Genomic DNA, 17,909 nt, shown 5'->3' with positions numbered 1-17,909 from the left:
ATAAGTTACCACCACCCACTTATTAGACTAAAATAAAAAATACTGACAGTATCAGGTGCTGACAAAGTGGATCAACCCTCATACACTGACGGTGGCAATGCAAGATGGCACAGCCGCCTGGAAACTAGTTTGGTGGCTTCTCATTAAAGTTAAGCATGGCTTACAATAGGACCCAACAATTCTACACCTTATTCTGGAGAAATGAAAACTCGTGTTCACACAAAAACCTTACATGAATATTTACAGCAGCTTTATTCATAACTGTCAAAAACTGGAGACAACCCAGACGTTCTTCAGTGGGAGAATGGATAAATAAACAGTGACAGGTCCATACAACGGAATACAGTTATCCCTCGGTATCCGTGGGGGATACCAAAACCGGCGAGGATGCTCAAGCCCCCGGGTGGGCCCTCTAAGGCTCTAAGCTCCAACCCGCGGGTGGCTGAGTCCACGGATGCGGAACCCACGGTTACAGAGGGCTGAGTGCACTGCTCAGCAACAAGGGCATAAACTACTGACACACCCAGCTCAGATGACCCTCAAAGGCACTATCCTGAATGGAGAAAGCCAGCCTGAAAAGGTCGCATGCAGTATTACAACGCTACATGGCATGTGCAAAATGACAAAATGGTAAGGGATGGAGAGCACCTGAGGGGTTGCCACAGGTTGCGAATGTCAGGTGGAAGACGTGACTACACAAGGACAGCGTGAGGGAGTTTTTTGGGCGAGCGAACAGTTGTGTATCCTGATTGTGGTAGCGGTCACACAAACCGATGCATGTGTCAAAATTCATAGAGCCATAATCCTCCCGAAGTCAATTTTACTGTATAGTAACATAAACAACAAAAGGAAAAGACCAGCGAGGAGAGTAAGAAAGGATCTGCTGACTCTTTCGATAAACTCTCCTTTGGCACATGGTTTCAGATCTTTTAGCTATTTGGGAAAAGAGAACTGAAAGATTATAAAAGATGCAGGGTCTGAATCTTTTTGCCCCAAGACCTTCAGGTGGTCTCATACAAAGGAGTACACAAATGTTTGCATCAAAACAAGTTTTCTTTTGGGGAGAGGGAGCTGCAAATCTTACAGAGCCAGGAAAATGGGAGGTCAGAACGGAACAGAAAGAAAAGATCCACAGAAACACTGGTTTAACAACACACACATCCAATAAACTCACGTACGTAAACGACGTGCGCTGTTTTATAAGTCATGTGTAAATTCAGACCGATGCCCCAAAGAGTCTCAACTGTTCCACACAAGCTACTGGAAAATGAGGAAACAGGGATGAACACAATAAATATTAGTAAGCGGAATGTGTGATGGGTATTATGAAGGATTAGAAAGCAATGTAATCAAAATTGCAAATTACTTCTGGTTTAAGCGCTCTCTCCTTGAATTCTCACAAAACACCTGTTATTCATCTTAACAGGACCATGTTATAGACACCTTTAAGTAAAGAACAAACCAAACCAAACCACAGGAGAGTTCTGGTGTCCACTTCCCAATCCATGGCACTTCCCCACTGCAGGGGACCGTCCAGCACAGCCTGCTCCCCATCCCCGTGGCACTGGGGACACAGAAGTGGCCACCGAGCTGCTGCGGGCGATGGGCTGCCGCTAATCACCATCCAACCGTCTTCACCCACTCTGCCAAGAAAGTGGTAAGACTCTTAGAGATGGAACTCACTGCTCCCTTGGTCCCAATGAGCTTTCTGCAGTTCAAACTACACCCGTGTCCCCAGTGAGGTAACCGCACGAGGCTGCTCACACACGATTGCGAGGTTTTAGTAGGTACTCGCAAGTGACTTTTTAAATGCAACTGTATGATGAAATAGGGCAACATTCACAAGATCTGAATAACTCAATGAATCAATAGTTTTCAAATGACCAACGATGGTATTGGAAAAGCTCCATTCAAAGTGCAAGACAGACCAATGAATTTTAATGCAATGGAGCATGAAAAGTTAATTCATAGGGCTTCAAACTGCACATTGCGATTAACCTTAAGAAGCTGCCAAATTTTGGTATAGTATCAAAGAATTGCTACAATTATCTGAAAAGGCTTTTCTAACTGTACTCCTCTGTAAGGCCGGGTTTTCTTTATATTTCCACTAAAATTACATTGCAACTGACAGCAGAAGCAGATATGAGAATTCAGCTGTCTCCTATTAAGACAAACAATAAGAAATCTGCAAAAATGTAAAAGCAATGTCATTTCTAATTAAATTTTTTGTTTTGGAAAAAAATCATTTCCTATATAAAGTATGTTATTTGTGTTACCATGTACTGGCGGCGGCTTCTTCTTTTTTCTGCCTTTTCTCCCCAAAATCCCCCAGTACACAGTTGTATATTTTAGTTGTGGGTCCTTCTAGCTGTGGCATGTGGGACGCCGCCTCAGCATGGCCTGATGAGCGGTGCCATGTCCACGCCCAGGATCCGAACCAGCGAAACCCTGTGCTGCCAAAGCAGAGCGTGTGAACCTAACCACTTGGCCACGGGGCTGGCCCCTCAATTTTTAATATGGCAAATAATGACAGATATACCCCACCTCCCAAAAGTTCTTTGGGGTTCTCAATTTTAAAACTGTTAACAGGATGCTAACAAGAAAAAGTGTGACAGGCCAGAGACCAGTCTGATGGTGGCTCGGTGCCGCCCTGCAGAGTCCCTACCTAGGAGACACCAGGCCAGTCATTTGGAGGGCAGGAGTAAAGGAGCCCAGATTCCTTTACGCCTGGGGGTTTCTCCGCCTTCTGAGCCCATGGGCCTCTGGAAGCGCCCCGAGAGGCCGCTATGGAAGCAGGTCCAGCTCAGCCTCATCCACCTCCCACCCAACTTCCCTGCAGATTGCATGCCCGGACGTCAGCTCCAGCCCCACACGCAGAAGCAAGGGACTGTGAGAGGCGGTGCACGGTAACAATCTAACAAATCCCTTTGTGTCTCCCGCTACTCTGCTGCTGAGGGCACCCTCAGTGACAGGGCCAGCCCCACCCCACGCCACCTAGCTCATCCAATGTAGCAGCGAAGCGCATTCCTAACCACAAAGGTGGTCCAACTCCTTTTAAAAAATACTGAATAAAACCTATTACAGATGCCACAATCATGAGGACCCGCACATCTTTTTGATCCAATATAAATCACGATGAGGTCCCGTACGATGGAATACTATTCCGCAACAGAATGAACAATGCACTGACACCTGCTCCGACGTGGATAAACCTGGAGGACGTCACACCAGAAGCCAGACACGAAAGGCCACCGATTGTATGATCCCATTTATGAGTGACCTCATGAACACAGAGTTTCTTTTTAGGGTAAGGAAAACGTTCAATTTTGATTGTGTTGATGGTCACACAACTGAATAAAGTTAAACCCACGGACCTGTACACTTTCAGTGGGTGAACTGTGACGTATGTGAATTATATCTCAACATAAATTGCTATTTTAAAAATCATGGTGATTACTAATACATTTTAAATCAAAAAGACTTAGAGAAGGGCAGATGCAAATCTAACGCTTTATAATTGTTAGCAAAACAGGTAAAATCAAAGGTTAATTGGTATTTAATATTGCGGCATGTTCCAGTCTGATTGAAACTAAAATACAAAAATGCGATGCATTGATTATTTGGCACTCTGTGGGCAGAAACTACTGTTGAAGGTGCAGAAAATTACCTGGGCTCGTCCCTGCTCCTCCGACCTCAAAGGCCAACGGGGGGAAAAGCAAAGAAACACAACACGGTGTTAATGACAACACAATGGACATGCCTAGGCAACACAAGGACGGAGCCTCTATCTTCACCTGCCCAGAAGCCTTGCCTCTGCTACTCTCACCTCACACCGCCCTGAAGTCAAACCCTACCCCTACCCGCCCTGACGGCCCGCCTCCACAGGCCCCGCCTCCCCAAGCCCTCTGCTTCCCGGATGCCATCTCTCTCCCCTCCACTTCCACAGCCCCCTTTCCACCTCTGGTGGCGGCCATCACTTTCTATCCTGCATTAATTACCTGTTCCCACGACCTGTCCATACCCTGCTGACTTTCCTTAAGCAAAGACATCTTATCACTTCTCCCTCGTTTTAAACCCCCAGCCCCCAGGGCCTGAAGCAGCGATTGCAGGATGACCAGCAAGTTCGCACAACGCTCAGTCCATGTGGGCAGTCTTCTTCCTAGGTTATTACAGAAGAAAATTCCATCCAATATGGAATCGACAAGCCACACGGCACTATGGAGCCCCCGGACTGTGGCTAGCGAGACTGAGGAACTGAGTAATTAATCGATATCTAATCAGCCACGAGTGCCTAGCGGCTACAAGGCTGGACAGTGCGGGTCTAGAAATCGCTTCATCCCTGGGAGCTTGGTTCCTTCACCTGCAGAGGAGGGGCATAACAGACACTTTCTTCTCTAAAACAAAATTACATGACCCAGCGCCCTCTGATATCAACACACCCGAAATGAAAACAGTCTTTTAAGAAAAATAAGAGGTCTTAAAAAAATTATAGGACTTAACTTCATCAAAATAGAAAGTCAATTTTAAATAATAGCCTCTGATTTCCAAGGAAATACTGGCCACAGAGGAAACATTCAGATTTCTAGTACTAATTCTTCCTCTCGCCAGGTTCCCCGCAAGGCAATTAACAACCGACTTTAGAATAATCCCCAAGACTTTAAACAGCTCACAGGGACCACGCTTTGAACATCACAATTCCCAGGAACTGAGTGCCGAGGGAGACTACAACCGAGCAGAAGATCACCACCGCCTCCCCGCCCACCCGGCATTAACTGGCACTACTGTGTCTGAGACACGGAAGACGTGTGTGACTGGCGCCGTGCAACCTGAAGCTGAACTAGTCACCTCAAGGATAATTTGCATCTCCCCCAAAAGGTCACCTCACGTGTTTGCATCTTCTCCAGACACCCCCAAATCAACTCGCTTAAAGGTCTCAATTTTGCCAAGCCCCTGCTCAACGCATTAGCAGTTATCTGCGCACGGCTGCGCGTCACCATTCGTGCTGTGGACGTCTTCAGTCCTGACCAACTTCCTTGAGGCCAAAACTTGCATCTCCCATCTTCCCATTTTTCACCTGCAGAAACTCAAGCACAACTGATGACCAATAACTACCCTAAAAATCTACCTGCGCAGTCACTGAAATCACCCCTCAGATGCCAGGTCCAAAAGGTGCGCTTTCAGAGGAAATCCCAGACCCGGTGCGCGCGAGCCGCGTCTCGAGTTGCACTGTGCAAGCAGAGGGGAATTGGGAAAAATCGCTAAGACCAAAAAGCCACCCTTACTCAAGCTTTCTTCAGAATCAGAGACTTAAGAGGCACAGACTGATGTCAAACCGACTAAGGGTTCCTGTCTGTGCACCTGTTTTGCTGTAGCTGTTACAGGTTGGGACAGCTACAATCGCTTCACAAGCTGAACGTGCTCCCCAAAGTTGCCTACGACAATACAGACTGCATTTTAAAATTCACTGTCAGGGAAGAGACCCAAAAGGAAAATACTGGAAATATGCCACACAGACACCACCACACAGCTCACCGGAAGCTCCTGAAGCAGGGAGGCCGGCCTCCAGGCCACCTGGGTTCTTTCCACCCCTGCCCAGTTAAGGGATCCCGGGGCTCAGGACCTCTGACCCAGTCTTCCTTCCACCTTGTGAAAGCGGCTGTCTTAGGAAGGAAACTAGGTGATTTACGCGACAGGGAGGACACAAACACAGCTGGTCAGGGCTTCACAACAGGACACGGCCCGGGGAGCAGCGGGGGGCCGCCAAGTTCGGGCCATCCTCATGGAGGTGCTCGGAGGAGCCCCAGTCTGCTCCTCCGTAGGGCAGTGTCGGGGGGCCAGGATGCCGGCGGGCCTGAGCGGCCGAGGTCTGCACTTCGGTTCAAGGTGCCTTAGCAGCTAACCCTGCAGGCTGCAGAACTGGGTATTCTGAAATGCAGCCCACTGTGCCCGGAGCCCCAGCTGACAAGCCTTCTCAAATTTAAATCTCTCCATATCCCCCGAGCCCCAAATGGTGTGCGTTAGGGATGATTCATTTCAGCTCAGGATCTTATTATAACATGTTACTGAAGGCCTGATTCAGTCACTGGGCTTCTCGAAGGAGGGGGGGGCATCTACTTTTAAAAATATATACTAGTTGGCTTCTCATGCCCCCATATTCCACTAGCTGAACTGTCCAGGTGGCCCCAGCTGACGCGGGCAGTGAGTTACATTCTATATTCAAAGTACGCGGTGAACCACATCAAAACGTTCAGACTTGGAAGCCCCACTGCAGCTTACACTGTGGGGCGGTGAGCTAAGAAACGTGGGAGAAGGCAGCAGGGGTGTTTAAATTACAAAGCAGTCACCACTACTTTTATGACCAATGGTGCCTACTGGCTACGATGGATCGCAAATGGCTGTGAGGCCGCACTGCATGGGTTCAAAGCCCGTCGCTGACCTGAGGAAGTTAGTGAACTCGCTCAGAGTCTCGTTTTGCTCTGCTCTAACGTGGGGATGAGGACACGGCGCTTTCAGGGTTGCAGTAAGGAGCAAGTGAGTTAACACAGGGACAGCCTCACACCACAGGGCCTGGCACACAGTAAGGAGTCCTCAGTGAGGGTGAGTGGCCACACTCGTCAAGCCTCTTCGCAGCTCTCTAGGGTTCAAGGCCAGCTCCATTTACTGGGCACCCAAGTGCTGCTTCTTACCCCCACTCCTTGGAGCCTGTATTAGTTTCCAAGTGCTGAACAAATCACCACAAACTTAGTGGCTTAAACAACACATTTATTCTTTACAGTTTTGGAGGTCAGAAGTCTGAAAACAGGTCTCACTGGGCTAAAATCGAGGTGTCAGAAAGGTTGTGTTCCTTTCAGACCCTGGAGGGGAGAATCTTCTTGCCTTTTCCAGCTTCTAGATCCCGCCCACTTTCCTTGGCTCCCTTTCCATGTTCAAAGGCAGCAATGTCCTTCTCACACCACGCCACTCTGACACTCCCACCTCCATCCTTTCAGGCGGAAGGAGCCCACCGGGATCACGCTGTACAATCTCCCCATCTAGGGGTCCTTAACTTCATCGCATCTGTGAGGGCCCTCTGTCACATTTGGTCACACAGTCCCAGGCTCCGAGGACTGGGACACAGACATCTTTGGGGGCCGTTATTCTGCCTAGATCTGAAAGCCCTCAGGACAGAGATGTGCAGACCCGATCCCATCGTGCTATTCCACACCTCCTGCCTCTCACCACTCCAGACCCTCCCTCCTTCCAAACTCAGCGGTGTCCCCTCCCCATGAAACCTCAGCTGCCCAGCCCTTCCCCATCGCAGGCCAGCCCTGTCTTTCCTTTGTGGCACAGCCACGTCCCCCTCACCATTTCATCAGAGAGCTTCACCGAGGCCCTCCCCTGCACGTGTGCCAGGCACCCTCACCCCATGAGGATGTCCAGTCCAGCAGGGCGGCCAGCACCGTTCCTGCCACGTTGGGAGGGGTTTCATAAATGTCCGTCTGTCAACAGAAGCCCCGCAGCAGGCTCTGCGAGCGCACAGCAAGGACAGCTCTGCACCACCGGGGTGCAACAGAGCCAGGAGCAGACCATGATCCCCGGGCCACGTGGAAATCAAGAGAAGCACACAAAAGGGCGGAGCCGAGAGCAAAGATGCCCCGTGCGGAATCTGCCAACAGGTGCCCCTCCGTGGAACTAACCAAGATGAAGAACAAGTGTGGAGACTTCCCAGCAACCAGACTTTCCTGCAACACCCAAGCAGGGGCTCATGCAGGTGCTGGCGAGCTGGCGTGGTGTGCCACACGTCACAGAGGACCACGTGACAGCTTGGCAGATTTTAGGGTTAGAGTGTTAACTGCAACCCAAAAGCAGATACAACCCAGAATCCACTTCCTTTAATAAAAGATAATTTAGCTGTAAGTTTATGGGATATAGTTGAAGCTTTCTACAGATAAGCTCTGGAAAACTGCTTTAAAAACCTCTTGTCATCGGTACACCTCTGGGGCACTGGATCCTCAGGAGTACTGATAACAGAGGAACGGGTGGGATAAACACCATCCTCTCCGGGCAGCAGGAATGCCATCCGTCCTAGGAGAGGGCAAGATTGTTCTTTCAAAAGCTATTCACATATGCCGACTCAGCCAAAGGGTTGCATACAGGCTCTTCACACAGGAACTGCTATTACACACAAAATTCTGTTTAGTTACCAAGGTGGACTGACAACGTTACAGTGTAATAGCGTTTCTTTACACTAACAGCCCACATACACACTTTCAATGCACACTCTGGTTTCCGCAGTTTTTCCCCATGTGTGTTCATTCTAAGTGCTAAGTGGTAACTTTACATTTGTTGACTCTAATAATAAACTGGGGCTTTATTTTGTACATCTATTTGATTTCACTTAAATAATTTGTTTGCAATGTATTTCTCTAAGATATAGTTTAGCAACTGTCCACGATGGACTGGAAATTTTTTAAAAAACTGGTTCTTCACCACAAATTAACTGGAGAAGCCCTGCTCTTTAGGGTTTGCCCAAGAGTTATTTATCCACAAGTTTCTAATGGTTTTACTCATTTTAATTTGGCTTTTCCAGTACACACTGTATCTTTCCAACGTTCAATGTGACACTAACACTACCAGAAACACATTCCAGCCAAGGATCCAACTGTTTAGGCCAGCGCTGGCCACTGACACTTACTGCGTTGATGGAAGTGTTCTGCACTACCCAATGGGGCGGCCACCAGCATGTGTGGCTACCGAACGCTTGAAATGTGGCTCGTTAGTTGAGGAACAGGGTTTTTCATTGTCAAGCTGAAATCACCACCACGTGGCGAATGGCTACCACACTGCACAGCACAGGGCTAAACCCTGAGTCAGCTTACCCCCCACGTCATCTCCCCGTGCCCTAAGACGGGTCTCAGCAGGAAAACCGCCCCTTTGTTCTCATCAGTACCAACAGGTGACCTGGAGAGCTTCAGAGAAATAAGGGCTCCTTCTGGCCAGGGCAGGGGGGATACCACACCAGGCAGGAGCAGCAGCAGCCCCTCGGCCACGAGCGTGCCACAGACTTGAGGGAGGGACAGCCCCAAGGCTGGGGCGCACTCCCAAAGAGGCCGCAGCGACCCTCACTGCCCCAGCTGCCTCTGAGGGCACTCTGCAGGGCAGGGCAAGCATTCCAGCCCCTATCTGTTCACCCCCTTAGTCCTTACAAGCTAAAGATAGAAGAGAAAAGGCTGAGAATATTTGGGGAGAATTCTATGATGGTTATAAAAGAAGAAGGTGGAATGTTTTTAACCACACACGATTTACTTGATTGAATTAATTTCTCCTCCAAGATGATATACATTATCAACTGGAAGAAGCAAGCACTTCAAAAATTACCCACCCTACCCTATGCAAAAAGAAGAGCTGGACTGTGTGAGCGTGTAAACACGTTCAGGAGTGTTACATGTGCTTGTTTTAAAACAGGACTTGCACAGTCAATTAAGAGCCTTGAAACATAATTTATTCCCCAAAGTCACATTGATGAAATGCACTTGCAACTCGAGGTGAATGGCCCGTCAGCCTTTCTGGAAAGGGCCAAGAGTGGGAGGCTGCGCAGCCTACACGGTGAAGCACCACCACGTGGTCTCCCTTGGGAAGGCCCCCCCTCAGCTCTTTCCGAAGGTACGAAGGACCGGGTGGTGGGGCGAGCCAAGAGAAGTCAGATGACCCCCGGACACCTGTGGCTACTCCCTAGGTATGACCCCACTCTGCAATGCAGGTCACCCTCACACACTCACTGAAGCGCCTTCCACACCAGAGCCCAGTTTAACAAGCTATTGCGAGAGCCAGACCTTCCCCTGGTCGATATTCCGGGGCTGGTACCTAGCGCAGGACACTGCCCTCCCAGCATCAGGATGCCAGGAATACCAGGGCAGTCACCGGCACGGAATCGAAACGGAGGGCAGGCCGGGGTTTTGAATATTCTACGCCAGGCCGGAACATCACGTCGGACTGCTGTGGTCACACACAGGAACCTCCTCTCTGTACTGCAGGAGATTCTCAATGACCCAAAAAGAAGGGAGGGCCACCACCCAGGGACGCAGACAACACTCACAGTTGAGCCATTTAGTGAGATAAAGCTCCTGTCAATCAGATCACGGGAGCTCCTTGACAGGACACCTGGGCACCCCTGTGAATATTAACAGCTGTGACCTCACAACGGCGGTCTCCACACCTCAAGTGTTGACCTGAGAACCGAACTGGCTACCAGGCAGCACACGCACCGCCCGGGAGGGCTCGGCCTGCACCAGGCAAGGAGCCGTCCCGTCCTGCAAGCCCGTGTGGCCTCCGCTTCCCAGCTCGTGTCAACCCCACAACGTGGACAAGGGCACATCTTCTCAGGGTGTGTCCTCCCATCCCAGAGGCCCCTCTCCCCTCTCCATTCTGCAGTTCCTGCTAGTCTCACACTCAGCAGTGTCTTCACCAATTCCAGAAGCATTCGGGTCGGTGTCTTTCCCCACAGAAGAAACTTTCTAATCGCCTCCACCCCCAGCCTCCAAGGTTAAGTTGGCAGCCTTCAAAAGCGGGCTCGCACCTCTTCAGGAGCATTTCAACACGCCTCACTTCTCATTAGCCAAGGCATGTGTTAACTTACTAGAAGAATGGCATAACTGACTTTCTTGCCTACGCATGACACTTAAAATCCTGCTTCCTCCAACTTTCCTAAGTCCAAATTAGTTCAGAACAAGAAGTTTATGAAGCAGGTGACATTTCACATTTAACTCTGTCACAGTGCACGTCAAGAAATACCTTGTTACTACTCTCGGGCTCCAGAGTACAATTTCTTTGCCTTGGAAATCAAGCAGAAGCAGCCAGGTACACAGAGCTCATCCAAAAACCCAGAAACAATAACAAAAACTCTCAACTACTCAAAAGAAACCCTCAGTAATTTATGAAGGCCCATCAAGCTTTTCCTTCCAAGAGGATCAAGAATGCCACTTCAAGCAACTTACGTTAAAAACAATAAAACTGAATTAGCAGCTGTGAGAGCAGCATGGGTTTATGGCTTCAGCAGCCTTTCACACGCCACCTTGCCAGCCAGCCATCTCCGGGCCTACCGTTCAGCCTTCGAACTGCTGTTTCCTGAAGGAGGCTCTCCCGCAAGTACACCGAACAAAAAAGGAACTGAAGATGGTGACCTTCAGCACAAACGATCCAACAGCGAGGAAGACGGGCACACAAGCGGAGGCCCCACAGGGAGGACGAGGACACAGGTTTACTCGGCGCTTAGGCAAGGCCAAGTAGCTGTGGCCACCAGAAAGGAGGAGGGAAAGGGTGGCATCTGAAGGGGCTCTGAACACTTCCTGGGGTATCTGTCCTGTCTGCATTCCAGAAGGAGAAGCCGCTGCCACCTGTACAAGTGTGGACAGCAAGCCGGAGTCAGAGCCCATGCGGCAGGGCACGTGTGTTCCAGGAGCTGGCCACACACAGGACACTGAGGCCATCCTGAGGACCCCAGTGGCCGAGACTGGGCTGCAGACTTCCCACACAGAGGGAAGGCAGCACACTCGAGTCCTTTCCTGCAGGGCGGTGACACGACAGAGCCGTCCTGTGGGCAGTCTGTTTTCGTAGCTGTGTGGGGTTCAGGAAGGATGGAAGCAGAGACCAGTAGGAAGGCCATTGCACAGTCCCAGCATGAGGCAACAGGGGCCTCCTTCGGGGTGGCGGCTGGAAAAGCAAAGGGGCTTGCGAACAGGATGTGGGGATCAGAGAGAAGAATTCAAGGCCAACTCCCAAAGTCTGGAGGCTTGGTGACCTGGCTGCACTGCCACCACCTGACTCCCAACCTCATCAAATTAATCGTTAGATGCTCAAACACCAGCGCAAGCACAAGAACACTCTTAGCAGAGAAGGCTACCAATCGGACCCAGCTTCACTACCAGTGTCACAACGCACCAAGTCCACGCATGCGCCCTGCTTTCCATTAGGCTCTTCTTAAAACACTATACCATTAACCTAAACACTATTTAGGTACATCGAGCCCAGGAGTTCATAAATAGTGTTGCTTGGATGGAGGCTGGTTATGCTTTCTTCCCCATTCACATTAGGGTATAGTTGCCACAGGACATTTTTGCATACCACTGACAATGAACTCACCCCACCTGTGGTGTCTGCCTTGCTTTACTCCTAACCCAAGTATAGCCCTTCCACAGGTGCAAAGGTGTGACCATCACAGCAACACCACTGAGTGAACCTCTCTGTGCTCCCAACTCTGGGCCTGGCCCTTTACACGGGCCTCATGCTTCCACCCTCACAACAACCTGGCTGGCAAGACGTGACTGACCTCCTTTTCTAGGATGCAGAAACCGAGGCACCAAGAGCTTAAGCAACGTGCATGAGGTCACACAACAATTAAATGGCAAAGTCCACATTCAAGCTCAGGCCTGGCCCTGGGCCCGTTCTCAGTCACCGCACTGCCCCAGCGTGAGTTTTAACCCAACCGCCTCTTTCCCCCTTTCCACAACACTGATTCCAAAAAACAAAATCAAAGGTACAAGTATACACTTTCTCCCCATATATGCTGTTATCCATCTTTTACTTGTTTACAGATAATCAGGATCAGCAGCCTGAAAGGATCAGGAGGGCTGAGGCCTGGGCAGAGTGACTTCCGGTCCTCCTGAGCCCTGACAGGCTCAGAAGTTCCCAAGTTGGGCCTACTTTCTTCTATCCTTCCGGGTGCTCCGAGTTAATATTCGCTTTGTAGCTTCACAAAGAGTTCTTTTATCAACCAAAGCTAATGTGAGAGGAAAATCAATATTCTCCCATTACTTGATTTTTATCTTGTAACAGCCCACTATGTGACAAGGAAACTTATGCTTTAGATACAACAAAATGCGCAAGTTTGGTTTACCTGGTGCCTGTGTGCAAGAGAACTCGCTGTCCACTCCCGAACCTGCTTCAGCAGAAAAGTAACCGGACGCTCCACGGACCCACACAAGTTCGGAAGAAAAAGAAATCGACCACTGCTGCCCCCCAAACCAAAAACGCAGAAGTCAGTGATCAATTCTTTTCAGAAACTACAGATGACTCATTGATTTGCTCCCAGCTTGGTGTCCTGATGGCAGCGGTCTGAGCGTTGTACAAAAGTCTAACAAGACCGTCCGTCCCATGAGTCCCAGAGATTACACTCTGAAACAGACTACTCACCCGGGCAGAGGAACCACACCAGGGAACAAACAGCAGGGTATTTACATTTGTGCTAGCCAGCCTGCAGCTTGCAGAAGCAAGGCCTTGGGAAAACTTCCTGTTGATTCGCCAGGGCATAACACAGACCAGATTCTCACCTCTCCAAGCACTCCCAGGGCAGAGGCCTGTGCAAGTCACTCCTTCAGCCCCACGGCCTGCACTGCCTCTGCGTTACAGCGAATAAATAAACTGCCAAGCAAATTCATTCCTCGCTGGACCGAACAATGCCCCCCCACCCACAGTTTTTTCTGCCTCCCAACGCGAAATGCACGATCGGCTGCAGTCAGGCTTTACAAGCAGCATGTGGCCCCGACCCCAAGGCACTGCCAAGATGCCCTCATCTTTTCCCTCTCTGCCCTCTACCCTTCATAACCTTCCTAATGCTCAGAAGATGACATTTTAAAAATAACTAATCCTGAGCATTACCATTCTCCAGGGGATGGATATGCAATGCAAGGACTCTGCAGAGTTCAGTCAAAAGCAAATGCAACTTGAATCCTAAGTGGAGCAGGAGGAGCGCAAACTAACATTGACCTATTGATAGGAAAAGCCAACCAACCAAACCAGTCTCCCAGGCTCCTTCGAAACCACCCTGCCCAGGAGGGTGGGCAGGATGCTCCTCACTGACAAAGCCATCTCTTGCCCAAACTGCTCAGAACTCCTGACAGTTTCCAGCTGCTGATTCTATTGGAATCGGGGCAAAGACACCAAACAGGTGCATGTCACTATCACAGCCTGGCATTCGAAGCCAACCAGAGTTGCTACTCACCAAGTCCCACGCTTCTGGCTTTTTAATAGGAAGAATTCCTTCACTTTTCCTGATCCTAAACTACAATGTCTAAACCTAGCACCACATTTTAGGAGTGGAAAAGCTCAGGGAGGCTGAAACAGACTGCCTAAGACACGGCCAGTTTTCTAAACCACACACCTGTGGGTGTTCACAGGGTGTCCAAAACCATAAGCCTTCAAAGGTACTTCTGGATAATGAATCTGGGTCAGAGTCCCACTCGAAAGACACAAGTGTGTTAAGTTTAAGAATCAGCATTAAGAACTGCAACCTTTGCCACCCAGTTTGAGATTCTAGCAAATTTTCAGATTAATGATTTTAGGGGCGACCCTTCCAAGGCAAACTCTGATACGAAAATAAAACTCCATGAGGAAAGAGCAGTCTTGAAAGCATGCAGGGATTTCTGAAAATTCTTCCACTGCTCTTCAATACTCTCTGGTCTTACAGAAAAGTCCTTAGAACTTGTGGACATGAGTATTTCCCCAAGGACACAATTCTGTACCAGAAATATATGCTCTTCACTGAGATCCGTGTTTATTAATGCACACTAGTGTTCAAAAACACTTGAAAAGTGGGAAGACAGGGTACGTGGGAAATCTATATGCTAGCACTATTTGGATTTTTAACTTGACCGGGTGACAGTTGAAAAAGAAACTGGAAAGCAGCCCTTTCTAGTTGTGTGGCATAAAAGGCAGATATAAAATTCTCTCAGCAACGCAGTCCTTCAGCTGGCTGGTTTAATCACACAAGCTCTGGGAAGTTACTGCCTTGCTGGGGCCAAGGGAAATAGCCGGCCAGGCCCATGGCTGGACCCACTCTCCTGTCCCCCATTACTGCTTTCCCAAGTACCACTGGGAAGCACTTCCTGCAGGCATCTCCGCCACTTTGCCTTCTGCAATCTGGCAAGCCCTTTTTTCAGCAAACATCCAATTATTGGCAGTCAGTCATTCACGGTGGTTATGGTAAGTGTTCCCACCAACGAGTGTGCAGGGCCCCACCTGTGCGGCCACCCACAGGACCGACGCTGCTTCACCTGAGCTTCCTTAGCGCCTCCATTCATTTACGCGACCCAAGATCTCTTGCTAAAAGCAAAACAAGAACATTCAACGCCCGGTTCATTGAGGTGGCCCCCTATGGATGCCTGCCAGGCCGACCGCTGAACCTAAGTAAGGAAACTATCCTTTAAGACTACTGCGACCTTGCCCCTTTAAGTACTTTAGGCCGTGGGAAATAAAAGATGCCTGCCAACCACCAACTCTGCTTGAGCTGCCTGAATCAAAGACCCTTTCCGTTCCGGTGCCTTTACAGCAAACCTTTGTAACCGGGACTCGATTATCTCAAAGCGCAGCGCCTGGGAAAACTGCCGCCACCTGGGCAGAAAACCAAGTTACCTTTGGAGTCAGGTTTGATTCGGATGGAGGAAGCCATGGGTGGCGGGGCTTTCGCGGAGTTTCAAAGACACACCTGGCCGGATGCTGACCGGCCCGCACACAGCCAGGTACCAAACTCCCCGAAAACCAGGTAACTGAGAGGCGAGGAGCGCCTGGCTCGGAACTCAGGGCCGCCGCAAGGGAGGAGCGCATCGGCGGGCCCTGCAGGGGCTGCAGAACGAAGCCGGCGCTGGAAGCGCGGCCACCCAGCGCTCGGGGGGACGCGGCAGGCCCGGGTGGGCTCTCCGGGGGAGCGCACCGGAGCAGGTGTGCGCGACCCCCGCGGCCAAGGGGGCCTCGAGCTCCCCGGGCGTACCGGCCGGCCGCGGGCCCGTCGAGGCAGGCCCCGGAGACGCCCGCGAAGGGGGACGGTCCCCGGAGCCCGCTCCCCACCCGGGCGGCGGGGTGGCCGCCCGCCGCGAGCAAACGCCTGCGGCCCGAGCGCCCCCACGGACCCCTCGGGGCGCTCTGTGCCGCGGGGGCGCGGTCCCCCGAGCCCGGCCGGGGGCCGCCGGCCGCCCCCCGCCCGCGGGCGCGGCATGACGGTGCAGCCTCGCCCGGCGGTCCGCGGCGGCCAGGCCAGGCCCGCGGCCCGGGCCTGCTTAAAGATGGCGAGCCCCTCGCGTGCGCCCGCGGCTCCGCGGCCACAATGGGAGCGCCCCCGGCCCCGCCGCGCCGGCCGCGGGCCTCACCTTCCATCTCCATGTCCTCGGGCTCGCTCAGCTGCTGCTCGCCCGCCTTCTGCTGCTGCTGCTGCTGCTGCTGGTGGTTCATGTCGGCCGCGGCCTGGGCCTCGCCTGCGGCCGGGGGCCGGGGCTGCGGGCCCGGAGGGCGGGCGGCGGCGAGCCGGGGCGGCGGCGGCGGCGGCGGCGGCGGGGCGGCCTCCTCCTCCTCCTCCCGCGCGTCGTCGGCGGCGGCGGCGGCCCCGGGGCGGCCCGCGGCGGGCGGCGGCGGCGGCGGCGGCGGCAGGGAGACGCGCACGTACTTGCTCGCGATTCGCCCAATCGCGGCGCCGAGACGGGCGGGCGGCCGGCGGGCCGGGCCGGGCGGCCTCCTCGCTCGCCGCGGCCGCCGCCGCCGCCGCAGCCGCCGCCGCGGGGCCCGCCTCCCGCCGCCGGGGCCGGGGCCGGGGCCGCGGGGCCGCGGGCCGGCCGGGGGCGGAGGGCGGCCGGGCGGGGGCCGCGGCGTCAGCCCCGCCTCGGGCCGGGCGCGGCGGCGGGCGGGCGGCCTGGCCGGGCGCGGCGGGCCTGCGGGGCCGGGGCCGGCGGGCGCGGCGGCGGCTGCGGCGCGGGCGGGCGGGCGGCTAGCCGGCCGCGCTCGGGCCTCCTCGGCGGCGGCGGCGGCGGCGGGGCTCGGGCGGCGGACGCGGCGCCCGGCAGCTCGGCTCGGCTCGCTCTCAAAATGGCGGCGGCGTGAAATGTCACATCCGCATGGGGGGCCGAGAGCGAGCGAGCGAGCGGCGCGGAGAGCGGGCGGGCGGGCGCCGAGCCGGAGGGCGGAGCGGCGGCGGGAGGCGGGGCGGGGGCGGAGCGGGAGGCGGGGCGGGGGCGGAGCGGGAGGCGGGGCCGGGGCGGCTGGCTCTCTGGCCCGCGCGGCCCTGGCGGCCTGTCGCCGACCTCCGTGCCTGCCCCTGCCCCTGCCTCACGTCCGGCCCGCCGCAGGCCCCCTCGGTCCCCACCCCTCGGGGCGCAGTGCCCCGGAATCGCCGCCTCCCGGCGATCGGCTCCCCCAGAAAGACCCCGTGGCGGCCGGGGCTAGGGGCTAAAACCTGCCCCCAGCCTGTGACCTCGGGCAAGTCGCCCGTAGTGCCCGGAGACCGCCTAGAAGGGGGCCCGGACCGAGCAGTTGCTGCTTTTAGTATTATTCCCACCCCCCCTTAAGCGGTGTATAATTGATCCACGCAGGACCTAACGCGGGAGAGCTTGTTTTCTCACCAGAGTCCAAAGCAGAAAAGTTTAGTCCCCCAAAACCAACCCGAAAAGCTTTCCCTTTGGCATTAATTGACTCCCTCGCAGCCCAGGCTGCCTAAGATCCTTCACCCGGGGCCTCTCTCATTTCTGCAAGTGTTCAGCGACTACTACCTGTCCCGTTCTGTGTCCTCCCATCCTTGAGAGGCTGGTGATTAGGGTCGCAACTTTTCCATGGTCACCAAGACAGTTCGGGGGAATAAGAATTGAGGAAAAGGATGTACGTCTCTACACAGCTCTGCATCTAAGTGACTGTCTCAAGGGAGAATATAAGTTGCCCTAAAATGGCCAGGAGATTGTGATTCTTGTCCCATCTCCTTATCTCCTTCCCGGCGTTTTTCTCCAGTTTGTTTACTGTCCATCTCCCCACCCACAAAAGAATGTTTTGTTCGCTGTGGTATCCCAAATGCCTGAGACACAGCCAGTACTCAATAAATATTTGCTGGGTGAATGTATGATTGAAATGTCACTGGATCCCCCCCAATCATTGCATCCATTGAAGGTTTCCTTCCAGTGAAT

General features: G+C 52.9%; 1 protein-coding gene across 2 annotated transcripts in view; it reads right to left on the bottom strand.

The window, feature by feature from the left end:
• The window catches only part of USP7 (ubiquitin specific peptidase 7), a 61,988-nt gene extending 45,639 nt beyond the window's left edge, over positions 1–16,349 (bottom strand). Inside the window, exon 1 of one of the 2 annotated variants that reach the window (XM_044746446.2) lies at positions 16,116–16,349. In XM_044746446.2, the coding sequence (XP_044602381.1) occupies positions 16,116–16,197 (82 nt within the window). In that variant the 5' untranslated portion in view covers positions 16,198–16,349. The remainder of the gene's footprint in view (positions 1–16,115) is intronic. The other variant, XM_014849947.3, reaches the window with a different exon arrangement.
• Between the last annotated feature and the right edge of the window lie 1,560 nt (positions 16,350–17,909).

This window comes from Equus asinus, chromosome 14, assembly GCF_041296235.1.
Source record: "Equus asinus isolate D_3611 breed Donkey chromosome 14, EquAss-T2T_v2, whole genome shotgun sequence".
NCBI lineage: Eukaryota > Metazoa > Chordata > Mammalia > Perissodactyla > Equidae > Equus > Equus asinus.
This window is presented reverse-complemented; position numbering and strand designations above follow the sequence as displayed.